General features: G+C 36.2%; 1 protein-coding gene across 8 annotated transcripts in view; it reads left to right on the top strand.

The window, feature by feature from the left end:
- Nucleotides 1–22,119, top strand: part of ERO1B (endoplasmic reticulum oxidoreductase 1 beta) — a 72,221-nt gene that overhangs the window by 39,813 nt on the left and 10,289 nt on the right. For 6 of the 8 annotated variants that reach the window (XM_070782302.1, XM_070782301.1, XM_070782300.1 and 3 more), the window contains 8 exons: nt 5,729–5,802; nt 11,033–11,153; nt 11,291–11,337; nt 14,105–14,116; nt 15,791–15,817; nt 19,117–19,209; nt 19,318–19,564; nt 20,318–20,387. In XM_070782302.1, coding sequence (XP_070638403.1) covers nt 5,729–5,802; nt 11,033–11,153; nt 11,291–11,337; nt 14,105–14,116; nt 15,791–15,817; nt 19,117–19,209; nt 19,318–19,564; nt 20,318–20,387 — 691 coding nt within the window. The remainder of the gene's footprint in view (nt 1–5,728; nt 5,803–11,032; nt 11,154–11,290; nt 11,338–14,104; nt 14,117–15,790; nt 15,818–19,116; nt 19,210–19,317; nt 19,565–20,317; nt 20,388–22,119) is intronic. The other 2 variants (XM_070782296.1, XM_070782299.1) reach the window with 1 other exon arrangement.

Genomic DNA, 22,119 nt, shown 5'->3' with positions numbered 1-22,119 from the left:
GAGAAGCTCTATATAGTCAGCAAAAACGAGACCAGGAGTTGACTGTGGCTCAGATCATGAACTCCTTATTGCCAAATTCAGACTTAAGTTGAAGAAAGTGGGGAAAACTACTAGACCATTCAGATATGACCTAAATCAGATCCCTTCCAATATACAGTGGAAGTGACAAATAGATTCAAGGGATTAGATCTGATAGAAAGAGTGCCTGAAGAACTATGGACGGAGGTTCATGACACTGTATCGGAAGCAGGGATCAAGACCATCCCCAAGAAAAGGAAATGCAAAAAGGCAAAATGGTTGTCTGAGGAGGCCTTACAAATGGCTGAGAAAAGAAGAGAAGCGAAACGCAAAGGAGGAAAGAAAAGATACCCATGTGAAAGCAGAATTCCAAAGAATAGCATGGAGAGATAAGAAAGCCTTCCTCAATGATCAATGCAAAGAGATAGAGGAAAACAATAGAATGGGAAAGACAAGAGATCTCTTCAAGAAAATTAGTGATACCAAGGGAACATTTCATGCAAAGATGGGCACAATAAAGGACAGAAATGATATGGACCTAACAGAAGCAGAAGATATTAAGAAGAGGTGGCAAGAATACACAGAAGAACTATTCAAAAAAGATCTTCACGACCCAGATAACCACAGTGGTGTGATCACTCACCTGGAGCCAGACATCCTGAAATGTGAAGTCAAGTGGGCCTCAGGAAGCATCATTAGGAACAAAGCTAGTGGAAGTGATGGAATTCCAGTTGAGCTGTTTCAAATCCTAAAAGATGATGCTGTGAAAGTGCTGCACTCAATATGCCAGCAAATTTGGAAAACTCGACAGTGGCCACAGGACTGGAAAAGGTCAGTTTTCATTCTAATTCCAAAGGAAAGGCAATGCCAAAGAATGCTCAAACTGCAACAAATTGCATTCATCTCACACACTAGCAAAGTAATACTCAAGATTCTCCAAGCGAAGCTTCAGCAATACATGAACTGAGAACTTCCTTATGTTCAAGCTGGGTTTAGAAAAGGCAGAGGAACCAGAGATCAACCTGCCAACATCCGTTGGATCATCGAAAAAGCAAGAGAGTTCCAGAACATATTTATGCTTTATTGACTACACCAAAGCCTTTGACTGTGTGGATCACAACAAACTCTGGAGAATTCTGAAAGAGATGGGAATACCAGACCACCTTACCTTCCTCCTGAGAAATCTGTATGCAGGTCAGGAAGCAACAGTTAGAACTGGACATGGAACAGTAGAGTGATTTCAAGTAGGGAAAGGAGTACGTCAAGGTTGTATATTGTCACCCTGCTTATTTAACTTATATGCAGAGTATATCATGCCAGGCTGGATGAAGCACACCTGGAATCTGATTGCCATGAGAAATATCAATAACTTCAGATAAGCAGATGATACCACCCTTAACGGCAGAAAGCAAAGAAGAGCCTCTTGAGGAAAGTGAAAGAGGAAAGTGAAAAAGTTGGCTTAAAGTTCAACATTCAGAAAAGATCATGGCATCTGGTCCCATCACTTCATGGCAAATAGATGGGGAAACAGTGGAAACAGTGACAGACTTTATTTTTCCTGGCTCCAAAATCACTGTAGATGGTGACAGCAGCCATGAAATTAAAAGACGCTTGCTCCTTGGGAAGAAAGTTATGACCAACCTAGGCAGCATATTAAAAAGCAGAGACATTATTTTGCCAACAAAGGTCCATCTAGTCAAAGCTATGGTTTTTCCAGTAGTTGTGTATAGATGTGAGAGTTGGCCTATGGATAGTCCATGAAATTAAAAGACACTTGCTCCTTGGAGGAAATGCTATGACAAACCTAGACAGCATATTTAAAAGTAGGGGCATTACGAAAGTCATTAAGAAAGGCCAATGAAAGTCTTTATAGTCAAAGTGATGGCTTTTCCAATAGTCAATGTATGGATGTGAGAGTTGGACTATAAAGAAAGCTGAGCACTGAAGAATTGATGCTTTGAAACTGTGATGTTGGAGAAGACTCTTGAGTCCCTTGGACTGCAAAGAGTTCCAACCAGTCCATCCTAAAGGAAATCAGTCATTAATATTCATTGGAAGGACTGATGGTGAAGCTGAAGCTCCAATACTCTAGCCACGTAATGCGAAGAACTGACTCCTTGGAAAAGACCCTGATGCTGGGAAAGATTGAAGGTGGGAGGAGAAGGGGACGACAGAGGATGAGACGGTTGGATGGCATGACTGACTCTGTGGTCATGAGTTGGAGAAGCTCTGGGATTTGGTGACAGACAGGAAGCCTGGCATGCTGCAATCCATGGGGTGCAAATAGTCGGACACGACTGAGCAACTGAACTGAACTGATAGCAGTGGAAACATTGAGAAGTGGTCATATTCAGAATAGATTTTGAAGGTAGCTGCTGCTGCTAAGTTGCTTCAGTCGTGTCCGACTCTGTGCAACCCCAGAGATGGCAGCCCACCAGGCTCCCCCATCCCTGGGATTCTCTAGGCAAGAACACTGGAGTGTCTTGCCATTTCCTTCTCCAATCCATGAAGGTAGAGCTGATAGTTTTTGCTGAAGGATTGAATATGAAGGATTGTGTATGAAAACAGATAGGAGCTGTGAATAAGTACAAGATTTGGAACTAAGAAAATGAAGCTGCCACTTGCTACACTGGGGACATCCACAAGAGGAGCAGATTTGATGGGAAATTTTAGTTCAACCTTGTACTTGTTAAGTTTGAACTGCCTATGGAGATGTCAAACAGGCAGATATACAAGTCTCAGTTTCAGGGGAGAGGTCCAGACTGGAAAGAAAATGTGGGAGTCATTCAATGAATATGTGATATTTAAAAACCATAAACCTGAGTGAGATTACCAAGGAGAAAATATAAATAGAGACATGATCCAGGGACTGGGCCTTAAGTAATCATAACATTTTTGAGGTAAATGGCCTGTTCATATTCTTTGCTATTCTCTCCTTTGGGGAAAGGGTACATTTCTAAATTAATTTGTAGGCACTCTTCATATAATCTGATAATATTTCTTTGTTGGTTATATGGGATGTTAGGGCTTGTCTTTTGATTTCACTTATAAATTTCTGTTGTTGAGCCATAGTTATTAATTTTTTTAACTTTTAAGTTTAACACACATATAATAAAGTATACAAGTCTAAGTATAAAAGTCAATTTAATTTTACAGAGTGAACCAACTCCATTAGCCACCATCCAGAATAAGGTACTTGCACCCAGGAGATCACCTTAGGTGCTTCCCTAACCATTATCACTTTGCAGAGTTAACCATGATTTTGAGTTATATTAGAAAGATTAGTTTTGCCAGCTTTTATAAGTGGAATAATACAGTGTGTCTTCTTTCGTATCTGGCTTATTTTATGCAGCATTATGTTGAATAATATGGTGGATTGGCCATATGGGCCAATGGGTTTTGGCCATTTCACAGAACATTTAGGTGGCTATTTGGTGGTACGTTTGTATGCGTTTCTGTGGAGAAGTATACCTACAGGGGGAATTGTTTAGTCACCAAGTTGTGTCCAATCCTTTTGTGACCCCACGGACTACAGCCTGTCAGGGTCCTCTGTCCATGGCATTTCCCAGGCAAGAATACTGGAGTAGGTTGCCATTTCCTTCCACAGAGGCATCTTTGAACCCACACTGCCTGCATTGGCAGGCAGATTTTTTTCTTTTTTTTTTAAACCACTGAGCCACCAGGGAATTAAGAACTGCCAAATGGTTTTCCAAAATGACTGTACCAAAATACATTGCTGCTAGTAGTACTGTACAGGAATTCCTCATCCCACAACTTCTCTGACAACCAGTAGTGCTTTATAGAAGTGTACTTGACATTCAGTACACTATACCTATTCAAAATGTACAGTGTGATGTTTTGACAAGTGTACACTCACAAAACTCAGCACAATCAAGATAATTATATATACACTCCCCAAAGTTTTCTCATGCCCCTGTGTAATCCCTCCATCCCATCCCTTCCTGCCCATTTCCCACTTTAAAGATGACTACTTTAACTCACAGCAGCATCTTGATAGGAAGCCCTAGGTTAAGCCCAAGAAATTCTTCTCAAAGTACTGCGGCATCAATCTTCAAACTGACTTTTTAGAAAAGCTGGGCTAGATGATCTCTAAGTTTCCTTCCAACTCATTTTTAAACCAAACTGGGCCAGCTCTATTAGCATTAGATTAGCATTCTATCAAAGAAGGCAATGGCAACCCACTCCAGTACTCTTGCCTGGAAAATCCCATGGACGGAGGAGCCTGGTAGGCTGCAGTCCATAAGGTCGCTGAGGGTCGGACACGACTGAGCGACTTCACTTTCACTTTTCACTTTCATGCATTGGAGAAGGAAATGGCAACCCACTCCAGCGTTCTTGCCTGGAGAATCCCAGGGACGGGGGAGCCTGGTGGGCTGCCGTCTATGGGGTCGCACAGAGTCGGACACGACTGACACAACTTAGCAGCAACAGCAGCACCAGATGAAACAATTAGAAAACCTCATCAAATAAATGTACTAAACGTTCCTCTAAGTTAGTCATATTGCTAATAAGAAAATAGGTGTTTATATCAAAATTGCTTTGTTCCTTACTATTTTCAGGAGAAGACTTATCTGATTAAACATGACTATAGTTATCATTTTAGTTGTAACTAGAACTTAGGCATTCTTGTTTTATTGCATCATATATGTCAACTGAGTCACTTATGGTATAAATTTTTTATTAACTTTAATTATATATTCTCATAGAAAATTCTGTGGTAAATTGGAGATTTTTATTGGTAAGGTGGTTGTAGTGCAGACAGCCTTATATACTTCATGCAGTGCCTATGCTATGCAGCAGCTTCTCAAATGCAAAATAAATTATTGGCTATGACAGTACCACGTTTAGGAATACCTGATTTATACTTAGTACATAATTTTTTGCCTTGTTTTTTTCTTTTTGTGTAGTGAGTAAAGAAGGGTGATAATACTTCTCTCATATACACTGCCGCTGTGTGTTTAAGATAGAGAAGGTCTGAGTATAGGTTAAAGGAAATATAGGTCAGGGTTTAGTTTGAGTGTAGTTGTTCCTTTATCAGTTCTCCTGGCCAGAAATCTTGTCATAGATTTTGTTAAATGTGAGGTTATGTGCAAAATGAATAATACAGTGTGATAAAAGTGACATTGATGTTACTAAGGGATGTTGGATGGAAGATCCTAGAAATGCATTTTTTTTTTTTTTAGTATTTTCGAGTGTAATATAAATACAGAAGCAATTTAAATTAAAAGAATCTTGAAAGTAAATTTAATTCCTACTTAGGAAAAAATAATACATATTTACTTTGTTTCTGCTGCTACTGCTAAGTCACTTCAGTCATGTCCAACTCTGTGCGACCCCATAGACGGCAGCCCACCAGGCCTAAGTCAACTGAAAAGACCAGCTTGAGTTTTGTGTTTAATTGCATCTTATACGTATTTGTAAATTAGTTTTCTGGTCTAAGTAATTATCATTGAACTAGGCCTAAAGTAGTTTTAATGTAGTTAAATGAAAATCACTCGTGGAAATTAATATCTCTTTCATATCACTTGTTTTAATCATTGTTTCATGTGACCACTAACTGAATTTGTAATGCCATCTAATTAATGAAGATGTGATCTCAGATTATCTATTTTTAATACACTAGAATACAGTGTCAAACTTTTCAACTCCAAATTTAATCCTTTTTCTCTTTTATTCCTCCTTCCCCTAGTAATCAAAGCAAAGAAGCTTTCATTGACTGGGCAAGATATGATGATTCACAGGATCACTTTTGTGAACTTGATGGTAATAAACTATTGTAATTATATTATTTTAACTTTAACCCTTTTAAGATACTTAAATCAGCGAAAATACAGTCAAAGTTACAGCTTTAATACACAGGATGTTGTATGTGGATCTTATTTCATAATAGTATTTAAGAACTGGTGTTCCAGGCCTTGTACTAAGTGCCTGAAGTTTATCATTTCTTAGCTTTACAACTACACTGATGCTGCTGCTAAGTCACTTCAGTCGTGTCCGACTCTGTGCGACCCCACAGACGGCAGCCCACCAGGCTCCCCCGTCCCGGGGATTCTCCAGGCAAGAACACTGGAGTGGGTTGCCATTTCCTTCTCCAATGCATGAAAGTGAAAAGTGAAAGTGAAGTCACCAGTCGTGTCGGACTCTTAGCGACCCCATGGACTGCAGCCTACCAGGCTCCTCTGCCATGGGATTTTCCAGGCAAAAGTACTAGAGTGGGTTGAGGTGTGTATTATTTTATATCTGAGGAAACTGAGTCTCAAAAAGACTAAAAGCTTGCCCAAGATCACAGAGTAGCAAGAGGCTGAGACAGGATTCAATCCTAGATCTTATTCCCACACGTCTTCTTTCCATTGTGACACCCCCATCTCCTATGGACCTCTAATTCAAGCCACTTAGTTATAGGTCTGTGACCATATTATAGAAATGTTCACAATGAAATTAGTTGGAGGTCTCAACAAACTAACATAAAGACACCTTCCAATATTCCAAGGACTCTAACTTGATCCCCACAGCCCTGTTTGGAATAGAATAAAGCCAGGCCACGGTTCAATAGTAACTACCATTTCTTTCAGCAGAAGATAATTGACGTGTCTCCAGATCTTTTGTCTCAGAATACTCCCAATAATTGTGCTGCGTAGGCTTAGGACAATTCATTCAGCCTCTCTTTACCTTTTACCTTGGTATTATTATATTTTTTGAGGTGGAAAAGGATTTGAGGTTCAAGCACACATAATTAACAGGCAGCAGAAGTTCTTCTGAATTTTTAAAGCATCTAAAGTGGTCTGCTTTCTAAAAATTTTTTAAAGATTCATATGTAGAATTGTGCTGTTAATACAGTCTGTAATGGGATACTTACAGGGCACTTCTCCAATATTATGGTAAATTGAGGAGACACTGGGAGAGGGAGTGTTATTACCATGGTTTATATGGTTTCAACAAGGAAATTGTTAAGAAATCTGAACAAAGCTTTTTTTGAATATAGTGATAGGCAAATTCGTAAAATATCCCTGTTATGATATTTAGAATTGGCAAAGGTTTCATCAAAGCAAGTCACTATTCCTGGGTAAGCACTCACATGGCTACCTACATAAAATCATTTTAGGATTACATAATTTAAATAACTGGTAGTTTTTATAGTTTGTGTAGGTCTTAAACATGTGAAACCATGCTACTAGTTGGATTACCACTTCTTCTGGGTAGTAATGTTCATGTGTGTCCCAAAGATTTTTTCACCTACAGTTAAAAAAAATACCATCAGAGTAGCTTTGGTGTCATTGTTATTTCAATAATCTAAATCATTAGATTAAAGCAAAAAATCTAAAGAATGTTCACCCCAGTGTATTGGAATATAGCCAAACACCCTGTTATCTGCTGATTTGTTTTTGGCTTTGTTCTTATTTGAAAGGAAGACAATCCTTATAGATCAAATAATAGGTTTTTAAATAATTTAGTGGTTTGAGGTAGGCTGCTCTCCTTACCCCTCTCTATTTATTTATTTTTTTGTTATTGTTTTTTATGCATGGCTTGCTGCTTCCTTTGCCTCAGGTTTCTGCTCAAATGTCACCTCATTAGAGAACCTGCTGTCATAAAATAGCAACCACTTTCCCTCTGTCTCTGTGCACCGCTGCCTGCTCTCAGAGCACTAAGAACTATGTGTGAGACATTATTTAACTTTATTGTCTGTCTTCAGCTAGACTATGAGCTACTTGAGGGCAAGGACTTTGTCTTTTTGTTCATAACTATGTCCCTAGTGCCTAGAACACTGCCTGGCCATGGTTCATTCCCAATAAATATCTGTTGATTGAAGTAGTTGGTTCATGTGGTAGTATTAGTTGCTTAGTCACGTCCGACTCTTTGTGAACCCACACGCTGTAGCTCACCAGGCTCCTCTGTCCATGGGATTCTCCAGGCAAGAATACTGGAGTGGATTGCCATTCCCTTCTCTAGAGGATCTTCCAACCCAGGGATCAAACCCAGATCTCCTGCATTGCAGGCAGATTCCTTACCTTTTGAGCCACAGGGAAGTGCTAGTTGTTTCATAAATAATGTGATAGATTTTTACTTTTTTATTTTTCCCCTTTCAACAGGTTCATTGATACGTTAAAAATACTGCTTGAAATAGGAGTTTCTAAATCTGGCTGTGTATCAAAATTACTTGGGTGCTTTATAAACTATAGTTTCTCCTTGACTGAGGAAATTATGTTTCAATAGTAAATTGCAGTTTGGGGTAGCTTCAGAGATAGAAGATTGTCGGCTTAGTCCTGAGTCTATAACCTAATATTTCTGATCTGTGTCCATAAGCAAAAAGCCTGCATATTAAGTTGGCCTGTGCAACCATTACATTTTAAGAGATACATGGGTCAGGAGGGCTAGAGAATGCAATGTGGCCTCAAAACACTAATACTAAATTAGAGCAGTGAAAGGAAAATTCAATCGGATAAAAGGGGTACTTGAGGAGGAAGAAGAAATATTAGTTCAAGTTGACAAATTTACAGAATTAGGTATTTAGACTCAATAGAAATTCTTTGAATCCTTAGGTAATTGTTAGAATAGTCAAAAAGAAGGAATATCTTTGGAGTAGGTTTGTAGAGGGAGGAAGAAGAGAAAACTTTTTGAGGGGAGGATTTATTAGGGATCCAAGAGAACTATCTGAATGAATGATACAGGTGTACAAATGAAAAGAAATTATAGTTTAGGAACAAATTAGTTAACATCATGTCACAGGTGACTCCAGGAGTAAGAATGGGTGTGTTTTGTAGGGGACCTCAACCTGTGTATGCTTTTTCCCTCATATGTTCTTCATTCTGGATGTCATGAAATTCTTGTCAGCATAAGTCAGGAGTTGACAAACTTTTTCTTTTGTAAATGGGCAGATAGTAAATATTTTAGATAGACCACAACTATTATATATATTAGATAGACCGTAGTTGACATGGTCTCAGTTGTAACTGCTCAAGTCTGCCATAATAGAGTGAAAGCAGCACACAGGCAAATGAACAAGCCTTGAGTTCCCATGACACTTTCTTTACAAAACACATAGCAGACCAGGCTTGTCTCGTGGGCCATAGTTTGCTAACACTTTCTGTAGGTTAACAAAACCCACCTTTTTCATGATTTGAAAAAATATTACATTTTGTAAGACAATTTTTGGTTGAATTAAAGGAATACATATTAAGAACGTGAAGAATGTAAGTTTTACTTAATTTTAAAACCTGTATAATTGATTTTGCTCATGTGACTTTCTACTCCCTTGAAGTATACTTTAAATCCATATACTTTAATATCTGAATCCAAGGATTTTTTTCTTTACTGTTTAGTTGGTTTAATTGGGTGAAGAGGGTGATACTAATTCAATCTGCACATTCATAGATGACTCTATTTAAGTGTGGGCTTATGTGTGTACACACATGTACTTTATACATATGGACATTATGTATATGAGTATATATTTATGATATTAATTTAGTATTTAAGTTCATATAGATAACTCAGTTTTGTAAAGTGAACTAAGAATGGCTCAAAGAAATTTAAAATAATAAACAGAAATTAGTCATTATAAAGCTTTTAAAATTTTACTGTAAAAATAAAATTCATTAACTTATTTAAATTTTAATTTGTTAATTAAAAAATTTTAAATTAATTAGTCTTAGGTCTTGATTAAGAAATGTCTTTAGACAGTTTCTGTTCTTCCATTTACAAATAAACTGTTTCTATGCCTTAATTTACATAGTGGAGTATCTGTATAATGTTAGTGCTAAAAATAGAGACAGTATTCTTTAAAATCATGTTTCCATCATCTGTGAGATACCACTTGTTTACTAATGGGAAGTTGAAATTAGCTTTGTACTCTTCCTGCATCACTAAAGTACCAGGTAGTTCTCAGAAGACATGTGTCAGGATGCTTTTTTTTCCTTTTAGGATTGTGGATAATCTTAATCTATGGTCATTGAATGGCCAGTGAATATTTTTGACTGACAGGTAATGAAACTAAGAGGGACTATATTTTAATGACCATATTTGGTCTTGTTTCAAGTCAGGTGACTATATATTAATACCATTGATTAATACCATGACACCAAAAAGTAGGAAGCATATAAATAAAAGAGTACATCTGTGCCAACATACATAGCACTTGAGCCTATGAGTATTATTAGATTTGTGAAGCATAGTCATTATAATTTTTGTGTAGGTAAGAAAACCTGTACTTCCCTTTTCTACCCAAAATATGAACCTCAGTAATTAAGATGATTTTTCCTTTTATCTTTTGTATCCCCCAGAGATCTCTCTCAAAATATTGTCCAAATAGTAGAGATCTAGGAAATATTTATTTGGGTTTCAACATGGAAAGTCATTATTTAATTTCAAATGTGCTAATAAGTTCTTGAAGTTGTGCCTACTAACCAATATGTTAACCAGTTAATATGTTAAATAATATATTAACATTGGTAAAAATAAATTTATAACTTTTTTTTTTACTAGAACATGGTGTAACTCTGAATGATCAATTTTGAATCTCAAAGTTATTGTACCATTTACTTCCTAAGTCCAAGCAGAGAGTAACAGAGGGAGCTTTTTTCATATAATATGTACTAACATGTCTCAAGTATGTGTTTAGGTAGCTATATACATGGAGGGGGCAAACAAATGAAATATTAAAACAGGTTATGATTTGGTTAGGTCTTTTCAGTCTTGGTGGTTTAAACTTGAGAAGTAATTAATGCCTCTAATTAAGGTAAGGGATGTTATGTTACTTAAAAGAGCACTGAGCATCCAAAAGAAAGGGAGAAGTTATTTTTCCTTTCTTAAGTTCAAGTTGTTATAAATCCTGGGTCAAGGACAGTCACAAGTATGCTAACCGCTCTACCTTTTAACTTGGAGATGGCTTGAAAGTGCAGTATTTCTCTAACTTTTGTGTAGCCCTGTTTGCTTTGTGATGGTAAATTTTGCATAGATGGTGACATGTAGATGGTTTTATGAATTGTTTCTTCTTCAGATGAGAGATCTCCAGCTGCTCAGTATGTAGACCTGCTGTTGAATCCCGAGCGTTACACCGGCTATAAAGGGTCCTCTGCGTGGAGAGTGTGGAACAGCATCTATGAAGAGAACTGTTTCAAGTAACTGGAGGGGGTAGGGGAAGGAGGAGGATTGACTAGCGGGAAGGTGGAAGGAAGGGAATATTTGTTTCCTTTGGAAAAAATTACGTCAAAATGTCAAACCATTTACGTCTGAATTTTGTACTTTTCTTTCTCAGGCCTCGATCTGTTTATCGTCCTTTAAATCCTCTGGCACCCAGCCGAGGTGGGTGTCTCATACATTTTCATGCTCTTGGATATTATTTACAAGATACTTTTGTAACTATGTATTGAGAAAATTTTCAGCTATTTTGTATATTTGCTAATTTGAATGATTAAAAGAATAAGCTTAGTTCTTAGTTGTATCAAGATTTCCACATGTTTTTATAATTACTGTCCTTTATTGACTGCTTGATATGTGCCAGGTCCTAAACTAGGAGCTTTATATAAAATAAATTAGAAATATGAGTAATCCATATATATTAGAGGTTCTGGGGAACTCCCGAAAATCTGGATGTCCAGGCCTTATCCCATACCAGTTGTCAGAATCTTTGGAATTAGGATCTAGGTATTGGTGATTTTAAAGCTTTCTAGATGATTCTAGTATGCAGCCAAGTTTGAGAACCAGTGGCTCCTCCTGTGCTTTTCAGACTTCAGTGTGCATACAGATCACCTGGGAGCCTTGTTAAATACCAGGTTCTGATTCTGTAGGTCTTGGGTGAGGCTCCCAGATGATGCCCAAGTGCTGATCTGTGCACAACACTCTGAGTCAGAAGGATGCAGAGAAATACCAGAAAGTTAGGTTGCTACTTGCCACATCAAGCTGTTGAGCACAGAAAATGTGGCTTGTATGAAAGAAACACATAAAGTTCCCATTTTATGTAATTTTAGTTCATTTAAATTAAAAAACTAAAGCAGTATAAAATATTTTTGCCCTTAAACAGAATCTTATTGTTTTGGTAGAACCACTTTAACTCTTGCATCACAAAGCAAATTGTTGATGTACTGTAATGCATGTATACCATACTTTTCAAAATGTGGATATGAGAAAACATTACATGTTTATTAGAAAAAAATTTGAATCACATACATGGCTGGTATTATAGTTCTATGCGACAGCATTATTGTACACAGTTGGAGGTTATTCAGTATAAAATTATTAGGCATATCTTCAATCTGTTCTCTACGAGGACCCAAACCCTGGGAGAAGCCCTGTGATTGACATCCTAATGCTTTCTTTAGACCAGGACTGATTTAGGAACTTGAATTTCCTGGTCTAGATTCATCTTTTTAGGCATTTCTCAAAACCAGAGAGATTTGGGAAGGTGGAATGAATGGACTGCTCTCAGATGTGCGCTCTGTAACAGTGTGGCATATAGTCTTCCCAGATTCATTCTGAAACTGCCTGACAAGGTAATTGGAGTATGAAGACGATGTGGATGGCTTCCTACCCTTTTTCTCTCTTTTTACTACTTTTACCTCATAGCTTTTCTATTTTCAACTTAAATGTTTTATAAGATTTTATGAAAATTGAAACAATACAAAAATAAAGAGGACACTCCCTCCCCTCACCCCCATTCCTACCTGCCTCCATACTTTTTCTCTTCCATAGTAGTTTGGAAGGTATCCTTCCAGACCTTTTCTATGATAACTTACTCTTTAAAAAAAAAAATTAATTATTTTATTTTTGTCTGTGCATTGTTTTCATTGCTGTGCAGGGTTTTCATTGCTGTGCAGGCTTTTCTGTAGTTGCAGCAAGGAGGGGCTACTCTCTAGCTGTGGTGCTTGGGTTTCTCTTGTTGCAGAGCACAGGCTCTAGAGTGCTCAGGCTTCATTAGTTGTGTTTTGAGGGCTTAGTAGCTTTGGCTCCCGGCCTTTAGAGCACAGGCTCAGCAGTTGTGGCGCACAGGCTTAGTTGCTCCATGGTATGTGGAATCTTCCCAGATCAGGGATCAAACCCATGTCTCCTGCACTGGCAGGCAGATTTTTTACCACTGAGCCACCAAGGAAGACCATATGATCACTTGTAAAGCAGAAAGTACAGTTGTTCATTTAATAAAAGCATCAAATCCTAAGAAACACTTCGCTTCCATATTATGATAAACTAAGACTTGAAACTGTAGGAGAGATGAGGAGAGGAAGGAAAGTGCTCAGAGAAAAAGATAGAGGGAGGAAAGAGGAGTAGAAAAGAGAAAACAAGTGTAGAAGAGGGAGACAAAAGACTGGGTAAGGGAGAGAATGGGTCCCAGGTGATGGTGGTACCCTAGGAAGTAATGGAATAGCTCTTGCTAATGCTGTTGATGAGCTTTCTTCACTCAAACTGTGAATTGTTGATGAACAGCTGTTTAATATTCTTAACTATGTGTCTTCCACGCTATTTCTGAGCTGTAACAGCTGGGCTTCTACAACTAGTTTTTGAACAGTTTTTGTGCAACAGAACTTTTTTTTCAAAAATGAAAGCTTATGTAGAATTCCACATGTAAAGCCAATAAGGCAGGGCTGCTGTGGAGCCTGAGAGTCCAGCCTTGTGGCCTCTTCCCCATGTCTGGGCAGTCCCGCAGCACCTGCAAGGATGCTTTCATTGACGACAGTTTGGGAAGGGTTTTTATTCAGGTGAGTGTGTGCTGAGGAGCAGTAATTTAAGAAAGAAAAGTGCTCCAGTCTGAAAACACATGTTCAGAAAGAGTTGTGTGCATAACAATTAAAGGAGTAACTTTGTGTATTTGTTAATTATTGAAACTAGTGGTTTTTATGATTACTTGCTCTCTGATACTATTTATTGCATAAAACATATATGAAAATCTTGTGCTGTTTGGCTTTTATTCTTATTAAGAAGTCTTATTTGTAGGATAACTACAAGCCAACCAATGTTAATGGTATGATTAATAGTTTAACACACAGTAAGTTTTAATCGCATATTAAAATAAATAGGATTGGAATCTGAACTGTAAAAGACATTTTCTGATATCCTATCTATTTATTTTATCTTTCAGGAGAAGATGATGGTGAGTTAAAGCTCTCATTTTATGTTGCTTCAAGTGTAGAAGAAATGTCTTTAATGATCAAAATTTGATTTTTTCCTGTTTTTAATTCAAAAGTATTTATCCTATTTTTTTCAGAAAATAACTAGCAATCAATAGCAACCCAAAAAATGAGAGGTTTTTTTAATGTATATAATTCAAAGTTACCCTATGTTAAAAACAGTGTAACAACCATTCTACTTACATGTTTAGTATAGAAACAGGATCACATTCCAAGTTCCCCTATTTTTTGGTTATTGTGATCTACTTGAGTATGTTCTAAAGAAATGGAAGGAAATTAAAATAGTTTTATCAGATATTTGTCTTGTGATTTCTTTATTTTCTTATTGATTTTGTAATTTATAACCTCAGTCATCATTATTACACTTAATCTGATGAATGATAATTTGTCAACAGTAGGTTATTCCAGATTTCTAAATGAATGTCAGTTATAACATGCCCCCAAACAGCCAAATAATTATTTCAAATGAATATTTACTTAGCTGTGTAGAGGGGCACCATGATGAGCATTGTACACATTGTACAGTATGGAAAGATGTATAAAACATATCTTTTTATAAAGATAGAGGAACTATCTTTCCTCTAGGAGCTAAAAATATGTACAGTAGGAATGATAAGCACTGTTCATAAGAGACAATAAAGAATTATTACATACACAGCACAGACAGTGAGTGGTGTAGGAGTTTGTTCAGAGGTGGAATAGATCCTGTCTCACTTGGAATATTACTGGGAAAGGTGGCATTTGAGATGCACAAATAATGGACCGACTTAAGCCAGTAGAATTGGATAGTATGTGCTACTTGAATGACAGCATGGACCAAGGAGTTGAAAAAGGAAAAAACAAGGCATGTTTTGGGAGACCCTGTTAGCAGTTAGAAAGACTTCACATGGGGTAGTTTAAATTAGAAAGATGAGTAGAGGACAGATTGTTGAGGACCTTGGAAGCTAGACTTTTGCTATTAACTGTTGGGGCTTTCTGAATAAATGAGTGAGATAATGAATGATCCTTTGTAAAAGTATCATCTAAGTAAGAGCATGTTGAATGAATGAATCTCTAGGAAGGTATTTGTGTTGTTGCAAAGGGTGAAGACTCAGGAGACAAATTCCCCACCATCTTAATTTATCCCCTGTACTCCTTGCTCAGCCATTTGTGTGTTGAGTTTTCATCCTCATGCTTTGCTTTTCACAATTAAAATAAGGATGGGTAACTTAGGAAGTATATTAACTATTTTCACCCTTACTGACTGCCATTTTCCTTTTCACTCAGAACAATAGTGGGCTAGGATTTGTTCTTTTAGCATGGTACACATAGTAAGGCCCCTTCATATTCTGGTCATTAACTTTTCTGAAGAATTATCTTGAAAACTAGAGAACTTTTTTTAATTATCCCTTGAAACTTAGTATTTTTAGATAATTAAGGAAGTATATGTAGCTTTACTGGTTCAGGAAAAATAGGATAATTAGTAATTTGATTTTTGTATTAATTATAATTCAGTTTTTTTCTGGAAGTTTTGAACAGTGCTTTGGTTGTTATCATCAAAGGCAAACTTAAGATTGTTTCTCTTCAACCTTATGGATATTTAAGGCTTTAAGTAAATATGTTTATATAATTTTTATTGTTTTTGCTTTGTTTTTTAGGAGAATCATTCTACACATGGCTAGAAGGTAACCTAATGTCTGCATTTTAAATGTATTGGCATCTTACAAAAAGATTTGTTTAATATATATTTGTAAGTTTTAGGATTCATTACCTAGACAACTAATCTTGACAGTGTATGAAAGAAAATAACAGGTTTTATGTTATTGTAGTTTAGGATAAAATTATTTGAAAATGTTGAGGATATTGGTCAGCTAAAAACCAGTGTTACGGAAATACACAGGGCAGATATGGTCATCACATTTTCATAACTGGTTCCCAGTCTTATTTCCATTTTGTATGTAATACTCATCCAAACTACTTTTCTAGGAAGCATTATGCAAGTCTGGTTTGTTAAGTAGAGACATTCTTTTTGAAAGAAAGTGGGTTTTTTTGTATATGAAATTAAGGGAAGATGAATTTGAATTCAGAAGATTTTAAACATGTTTAAACATACAGTCTAAACTAACTAAAGAATAAAGTAATACAGATCCCAATATACTAGATTCTTAGGTTTGTCAGTAATGTTATATTATGAATGGGATTTCTCTGTTTCTTTAATTAATTATTTTCGATGTGCAAATACTGCTAGGAATTACACTGACAAATGGCCAACGTGGGAAAAGATGCTTAGCTTTGTTTAATTAGCTTTATACTAAAAATGCAAGTTACAAAAATAGTATTTAGTTTAAAAGAGGTGGGGAAAGACTCTGCATATTGATAATGGAGGATAAGAATGAAATTTATGGGCAATGTCAAATTCTAGGATATATACTGTATACCCCAGAATCTCCTAGTATCCTGTTGATGGGAGTCCACTGATACATGGTTCAGTGAGCACTCCCTTTTATAGGCAACTGACTCAGTTTCTCTGAGATTCAGGTTGCTGATCTGGGGCACGAGAGTGGCAGTAGCCATCCAACTTACCTACGCTGTGAGCGTAGATGATGCCTGTGAAAATTGCTTTGAGAATCACTAAACAATGTACAAATGCCAAATAATAGTATTGCAGTAAATCTAGCCCTTTTGTGAGAAAAAAATTATATATTGTTGTCCTGTAGTTTGGTTGGTGAAAATGAATTTGAATGAAATTAAATCCAGAAGAGAAAGAGGAGAACCATTTTCTAAAGTCAGCAGTTGGATTTGCTAGGCATTGGCCTGGCAGCAGACTGCAGGCAGGGGTCAGCTCTCCAGCACTTTCCTGCTAAGAGTGTTGTATGTCTTCTTGGTGCATTCACTTGGCACATCTTTTATTGTTAAGATTTTTCTTGAAGTTGCCTAATTTTCAGTTTATGGAAGTATAGATTTTTCTTCCTTCCTTCCCACTTACCACCCATCCCCGTTTTAGGTAAGGAGCTTTGTGGACTTTGCAAATTTGAATTGCCTCTCTCATTTTTAGGCATATGAATTTTCATGAGCTTTGCTTAGCTTATTTTCCATTCTCTTATCTTTAGATATTTTACTGCTTAGGTTTAAAGGAAGAAAAAGTGAACCTCAAATCTGATCATTTTGCTACTTGATAACAGATTTGATTAGAAGTTTTACTACAGGAGAATTTAGTACCTAATGTTTTATCAAAGTTATTCATATTGTTTATATCCCTTGTTACCATAAACTTGGCCACATGCTTTTTTTTTTAAGAGGTAAATGCTGCATTTAATTTTTATTTATTATGAGGAAACCACAAAATAGAATTTAATTTCTACCTTTATCCATGGGGCTTCCCAGGTGGTGCTAGTGGTAAAGAATTGCATGCTATCGCAGGAGACGTAAGAGACGTGGGTTCAATCCCTAGGTCAGGAAGATCCCCTGGAGGAGGGCATGGCAACCCACTTCAGTATTCTTAGCTGGAGAATCCCATGGACAGAGGAACCTCATGGGTTACAGTCCATAGGGTTGCAAAGAGTTGGACACAACTGAAACGACTTAGCATGCACACACACTCTATCCATGAGATGAGATGAGAATATTCTAGGAAGAATTCTGAATTAGGGAATGAGATCTCAAAATAATTATTTTTTCCTATTAGAAGCTACTTGCTTCAGAGCCATCTGTTGTAGAACACAAAGGGAAAGTAAGTTGAAGATCTAAAAGGTCCTAAGAAGATGCAAAGTAAGCCACATACATACTCTTAATGTCTTAAAAAGCCTTCAGCATATAAATGAGATTATTTCTTAGTTTCCATTGTTGGAGCCCATTTTTCCCCATGGGGAAAGTGGAAAAAAAAAAAAAAAAAGGCAAAAAAAGACATAACTCTGTTGAGTGGTAGAAAAGGGAAAAAGCTCATTGTTCTGGATCTGGTGTATTCTTAAAGACTTAAGTTTTGCAGTTTTATTTTTAAAATTTTCTATAAAGAATATTTTCTAAAAATACTGTTCCTTTTTTATTATGGAAAATACAGTATAAAATTTAGTTTCTTGGGCATTTCAAATTTTACTTAATAGCATTAAGTACATTCACAATATGTATTACTCTTGTAATAAGAGAAAATATTTTTAAATGGAGGCAGGGGTAGGATAGGATGATGAAATTATCTTGACTCTGTTTTGAGCGAAAGCCTATGGGACTTAAGAAGGCTACATAAGATAAACTTCCATCACAGTCCTAAACTCCATCTTGATGTGGTTTTACTCACATGTAAATAGCACACATTTTTCTATTGGCTGGATGTCTGTCTTCTAGGTCTGGGCTCCTGAGAAGCAGAACATGTAGTTAAGTAGAGAAATTCAGGACAAAGGATTAATAAGACACAGTAAAGAATCTAGAAGAAGGGGAATTCCCTGGTGGTCCATTGGTTAGGATTCCCCGCTTTCACTGCTGAGGGCCTGGCTTCAAAAATAAATAATAATAATCTAGAAGAAGAAGAGAATTCAGTTTCAGTCTCTTCTTCCTCCACCATCAAGTAGGTTCAAATAGGACATCTGTAGGGAAGGGAAAAGGAGAAACAGCTATTGTTAAGCAAAAGCAGTGCCTCTAAGTCTGCTTTAGTTTAGCCTCAACCACAAAGTATCTGTGCTGTTGCCTTCTGGGTAACATGTGGACTTAACTAAGTGCATCTGCTCGAGTGTTTGGACCTTCAGAAGTCCAGACATTTGTATCTTATTCTGCATTAAGTTATCATATTCAGTTACCTCCATGCTGAAGTCAAAATCTTATTTTATCTGCTAGTGAGAGGATCTCAAACTAATTATTTTATATTGTTCCTTGATTTATTTTTAATGTCCTTGAATCTTAACTTTAAAAATAAGCCTGCATACCTAATCCTCTTGATTCAGTATTTCTGTTATCTAAATGAACGTAATTTCTTTTTCAATATTTTTCTGACTAGGTTTGTGTCTGGAGAAACGAGTCTTCTATAAGCTTATATCAGGACTTCATGCTAGTATTAATTTACATCTGTGTGCAAATTATCTCTTGGAAGGTAATCACATTTTTTTCTATTAGTATAAAAATTGTTGGGGAAAAGAATATATTCTCTAGAGAAAAAAAATCCTATTTATTAAAAGTACATAATATATTTCTTTTATAGAAACCTGGGGTAAACCTAGCTGGGGACCTAACATGAAAGAATTTAAACGCCGATTCGACCCTGTGGAGACCAAGGGAGAAGGCCCAAGAAGGCTAAAGAATCTGTACTTCCTATATTTAATTGAGCTTCGAGCTTTATCAAAAGTGGCCCCATACTTTGAGCGCTCAATTGTCGACCTTTACACTGGAAATGTGCAAGAAGATGCTGACACAAAAACCCTTCTACTGAATATCTTTCAAGATACAAAGTAAGACTTGAATTATCAGTGATCTGAAATTTTCCACTCTGTAATTGGATGACGTAGTTCTTGAAATACAACAAAAACTGACTCCTGAAAGCTGGTTAGGAAAAGGGAGAATTAGAACTGAGAAGGACAGTTCATTGGATGGCAGTGTTTTAAAATTTTTTTCTAAAAATGTTGACCGAAAAGTTTTATTGCATAAACTTTCACACTCGAGAATAGGCTGTATTTTTAAATATAACTTTAAATTTTATGTAGTGCCAAAATTTAATGTTATTTTAGTATTCTTTCTACCAATTTTGTTTTCTTCCAGTTGCTATTTAAATTCATGGTAATATGTGTTAGCATAAGGATAGATTACCTAAGAGAACATTAGCTTTACATTCTACAGTTTAACCTTAAAAAAAATATCCTGGGTCTATGCTAAAATGAGCATGGAGGAAAGTTGGGTTAAGAAATGCTTAAGGTAAATTGTGCATTACATTTTTTGAAATGCTAACAGAATGTTTTACATTTTTCACATAAATTGTTATTAATTTTTTAGGTTATTTCTGTCATATAATTTCTTCAAAACCTTACAGTCTTACAAATTATAAAGCTCTCTTTTACCAAATAGTTATATGCAAACTGTTGCCACCTTCTCATGTTACCAAACCTTACACACGAGTAAATTATGAATTTTAAATATTTGTAGGGATAGAAAATTCTACCAGAACTTGAATTTGTCATCTGTAACTTATAATATTTTCATTTCATCAGGTCCTTTCCCATGCACTTTGATGAGAAATCCATGTTTGCAGGTGACAAAAAGGGGGCCAAGTCATTAAAGGTAAAGAGTTCTTGATTGGTGGGAAGAGTGGAGAGCAGCTGACTGGTTGTGTTTTAATTTTTTTCCTCTAAACTTCCTTTCCCAGTTCTCAATCTGGGTGGTCTGATTGGATTTTACTGTAAATGATACAAAAAACTCCTCTCAATTCCTTTTTTCTCTCTAGTTTGCCCCCCTGCTTAGTGAATCTTCAGTTGTAGCTCTAATGACACCTTTGTAATTGTCCTTTTAAAAGACATTATTTTGAGAGGAAGTTTTCTTTCTTTTCTTTTTGTTGTTTTGATGCATCTTAAAAGCAATCATGCACTGTTAGCCACTTAGAAGATAGTAATAGCATATTTTCAAAAGTGTATTTTATGAACTATTACAGTTTTTCAAACGATTATGTTTTTGTACTTACGGACTAACATATAAGGCAAAAATTATCTGTTGACTTGGGATATCAGAAAGAGACTATATTTTAGGAACATTATGAAACTTCACATTAGGAGCACTTCATTTTCATTTGCTTCCAGCAGAGGGCCCCAGTCTCCTGGATCTAATGCTTGATGATCTGAGGTGGAACTGATGAAATAAAGTGCACAATGTTTGAATCATCCTGAAGCCATCCCCCCTCCCTGTTCATGGAAAAATTATCTTCCATTAAACCGGTCCCTAGTGCCTAAAAGGTTGGGGACCGCTGGCTTATAGTAATTAAGGAATACATTATACCTTTACAGTTTGATAAAAGTATTTGAAATTGACTGGCAAATAGTCTTCTACAACAGCTCTATAATTTTTTATATGCAATTCTGAAATCCAAAAGCTCCAACCACTGAAACATTTTTCTTATGTTTGGTGCAAATTAATTTATTAGCAAAACCTAACATGAACTGATGTAAAGATAGTTATAGAAAGTGAAAGTGAAGTCGCTCAGTCGTGTCCAACTCTTTGCCACCCTATGGACTGTAGCCTACCAAGTTCCTCCATCCATGGGGTTTTCCAGGCAAGAATACTGGAGTGGGTTGCCATTTCCTTCTGCAGGAGACCTTCCCGACCTAGGGATTGAACCTAGGTCTCCCTCATTGTAGGCAGACGCTTTACCATCTGAGCCACCAAGGAAGTCTAACCTGAACTGATGTAAAGATAGTTACAGTGTTTTTTAAAAAATTCTGCTTTGTATGACTATTATTACATTTTGCTACAAAAACAATCATATATTTGATTATAAGGTGTTGGCATATACTCCAGTGGGGTGTTTCATAATAAATAGTGTTATGTAATTTATTTCTAAAATCTGACAAATAAAAAATAAAATAAAATAAAATCTGACAAATTATGAATTCTGAAACCTATTTGGCCCCAGCATATTTTAGATATAGACATGCTACAAGAATGAATAAATTAGTCAGAGTTGCTTAGTATTTCTGAAATGAAGTAGTTTAGCCACACTATATTTTAGTTTTGGAAGGTTGTTTTGATTTATGGTTGTTTTAGAGGTATATTAGTATTATGGTATTTAACATAATGTTAATTCATTTTTTTAATGCTTCCTACTTTATAAATGTTTATATAAATTTTATACTTTTGATCAAGACAACTATAATTATGTATCTTTTTTTATAGATGAGGAAGGTAAGATTGAGACCAGACTAAAGTTTCACAACTAGCTTTAAAGTGTAAAATGCTGGAAATTTGGTTTGCTACTTTTCAAAGGTATATAAAGGAGAATTTAAATCCATTTTTCCATCTGCTC

The sequence above is a fragment of the Bos indicus genome, chromosome 28, assembly GCF_029378745.1.
Source record: "Bos indicus isolate NIAB-ARS_2022 breed Sahiwal x Tharparkar chromosome 28, NIAB-ARS_B.indTharparkar_mat_pri_1.0, whole genome shotgun sequence".
NCBI lineage: Eukaryota > Metazoa > Chordata > Mammalia > Artiodactyla > Bovidae > Bos > Bos indicus.
The sequence above is the reverse complement of the archived record's forward strand: the minus strand, read 5'-3'. Positions and strand labels throughout refer to the sequence as shown.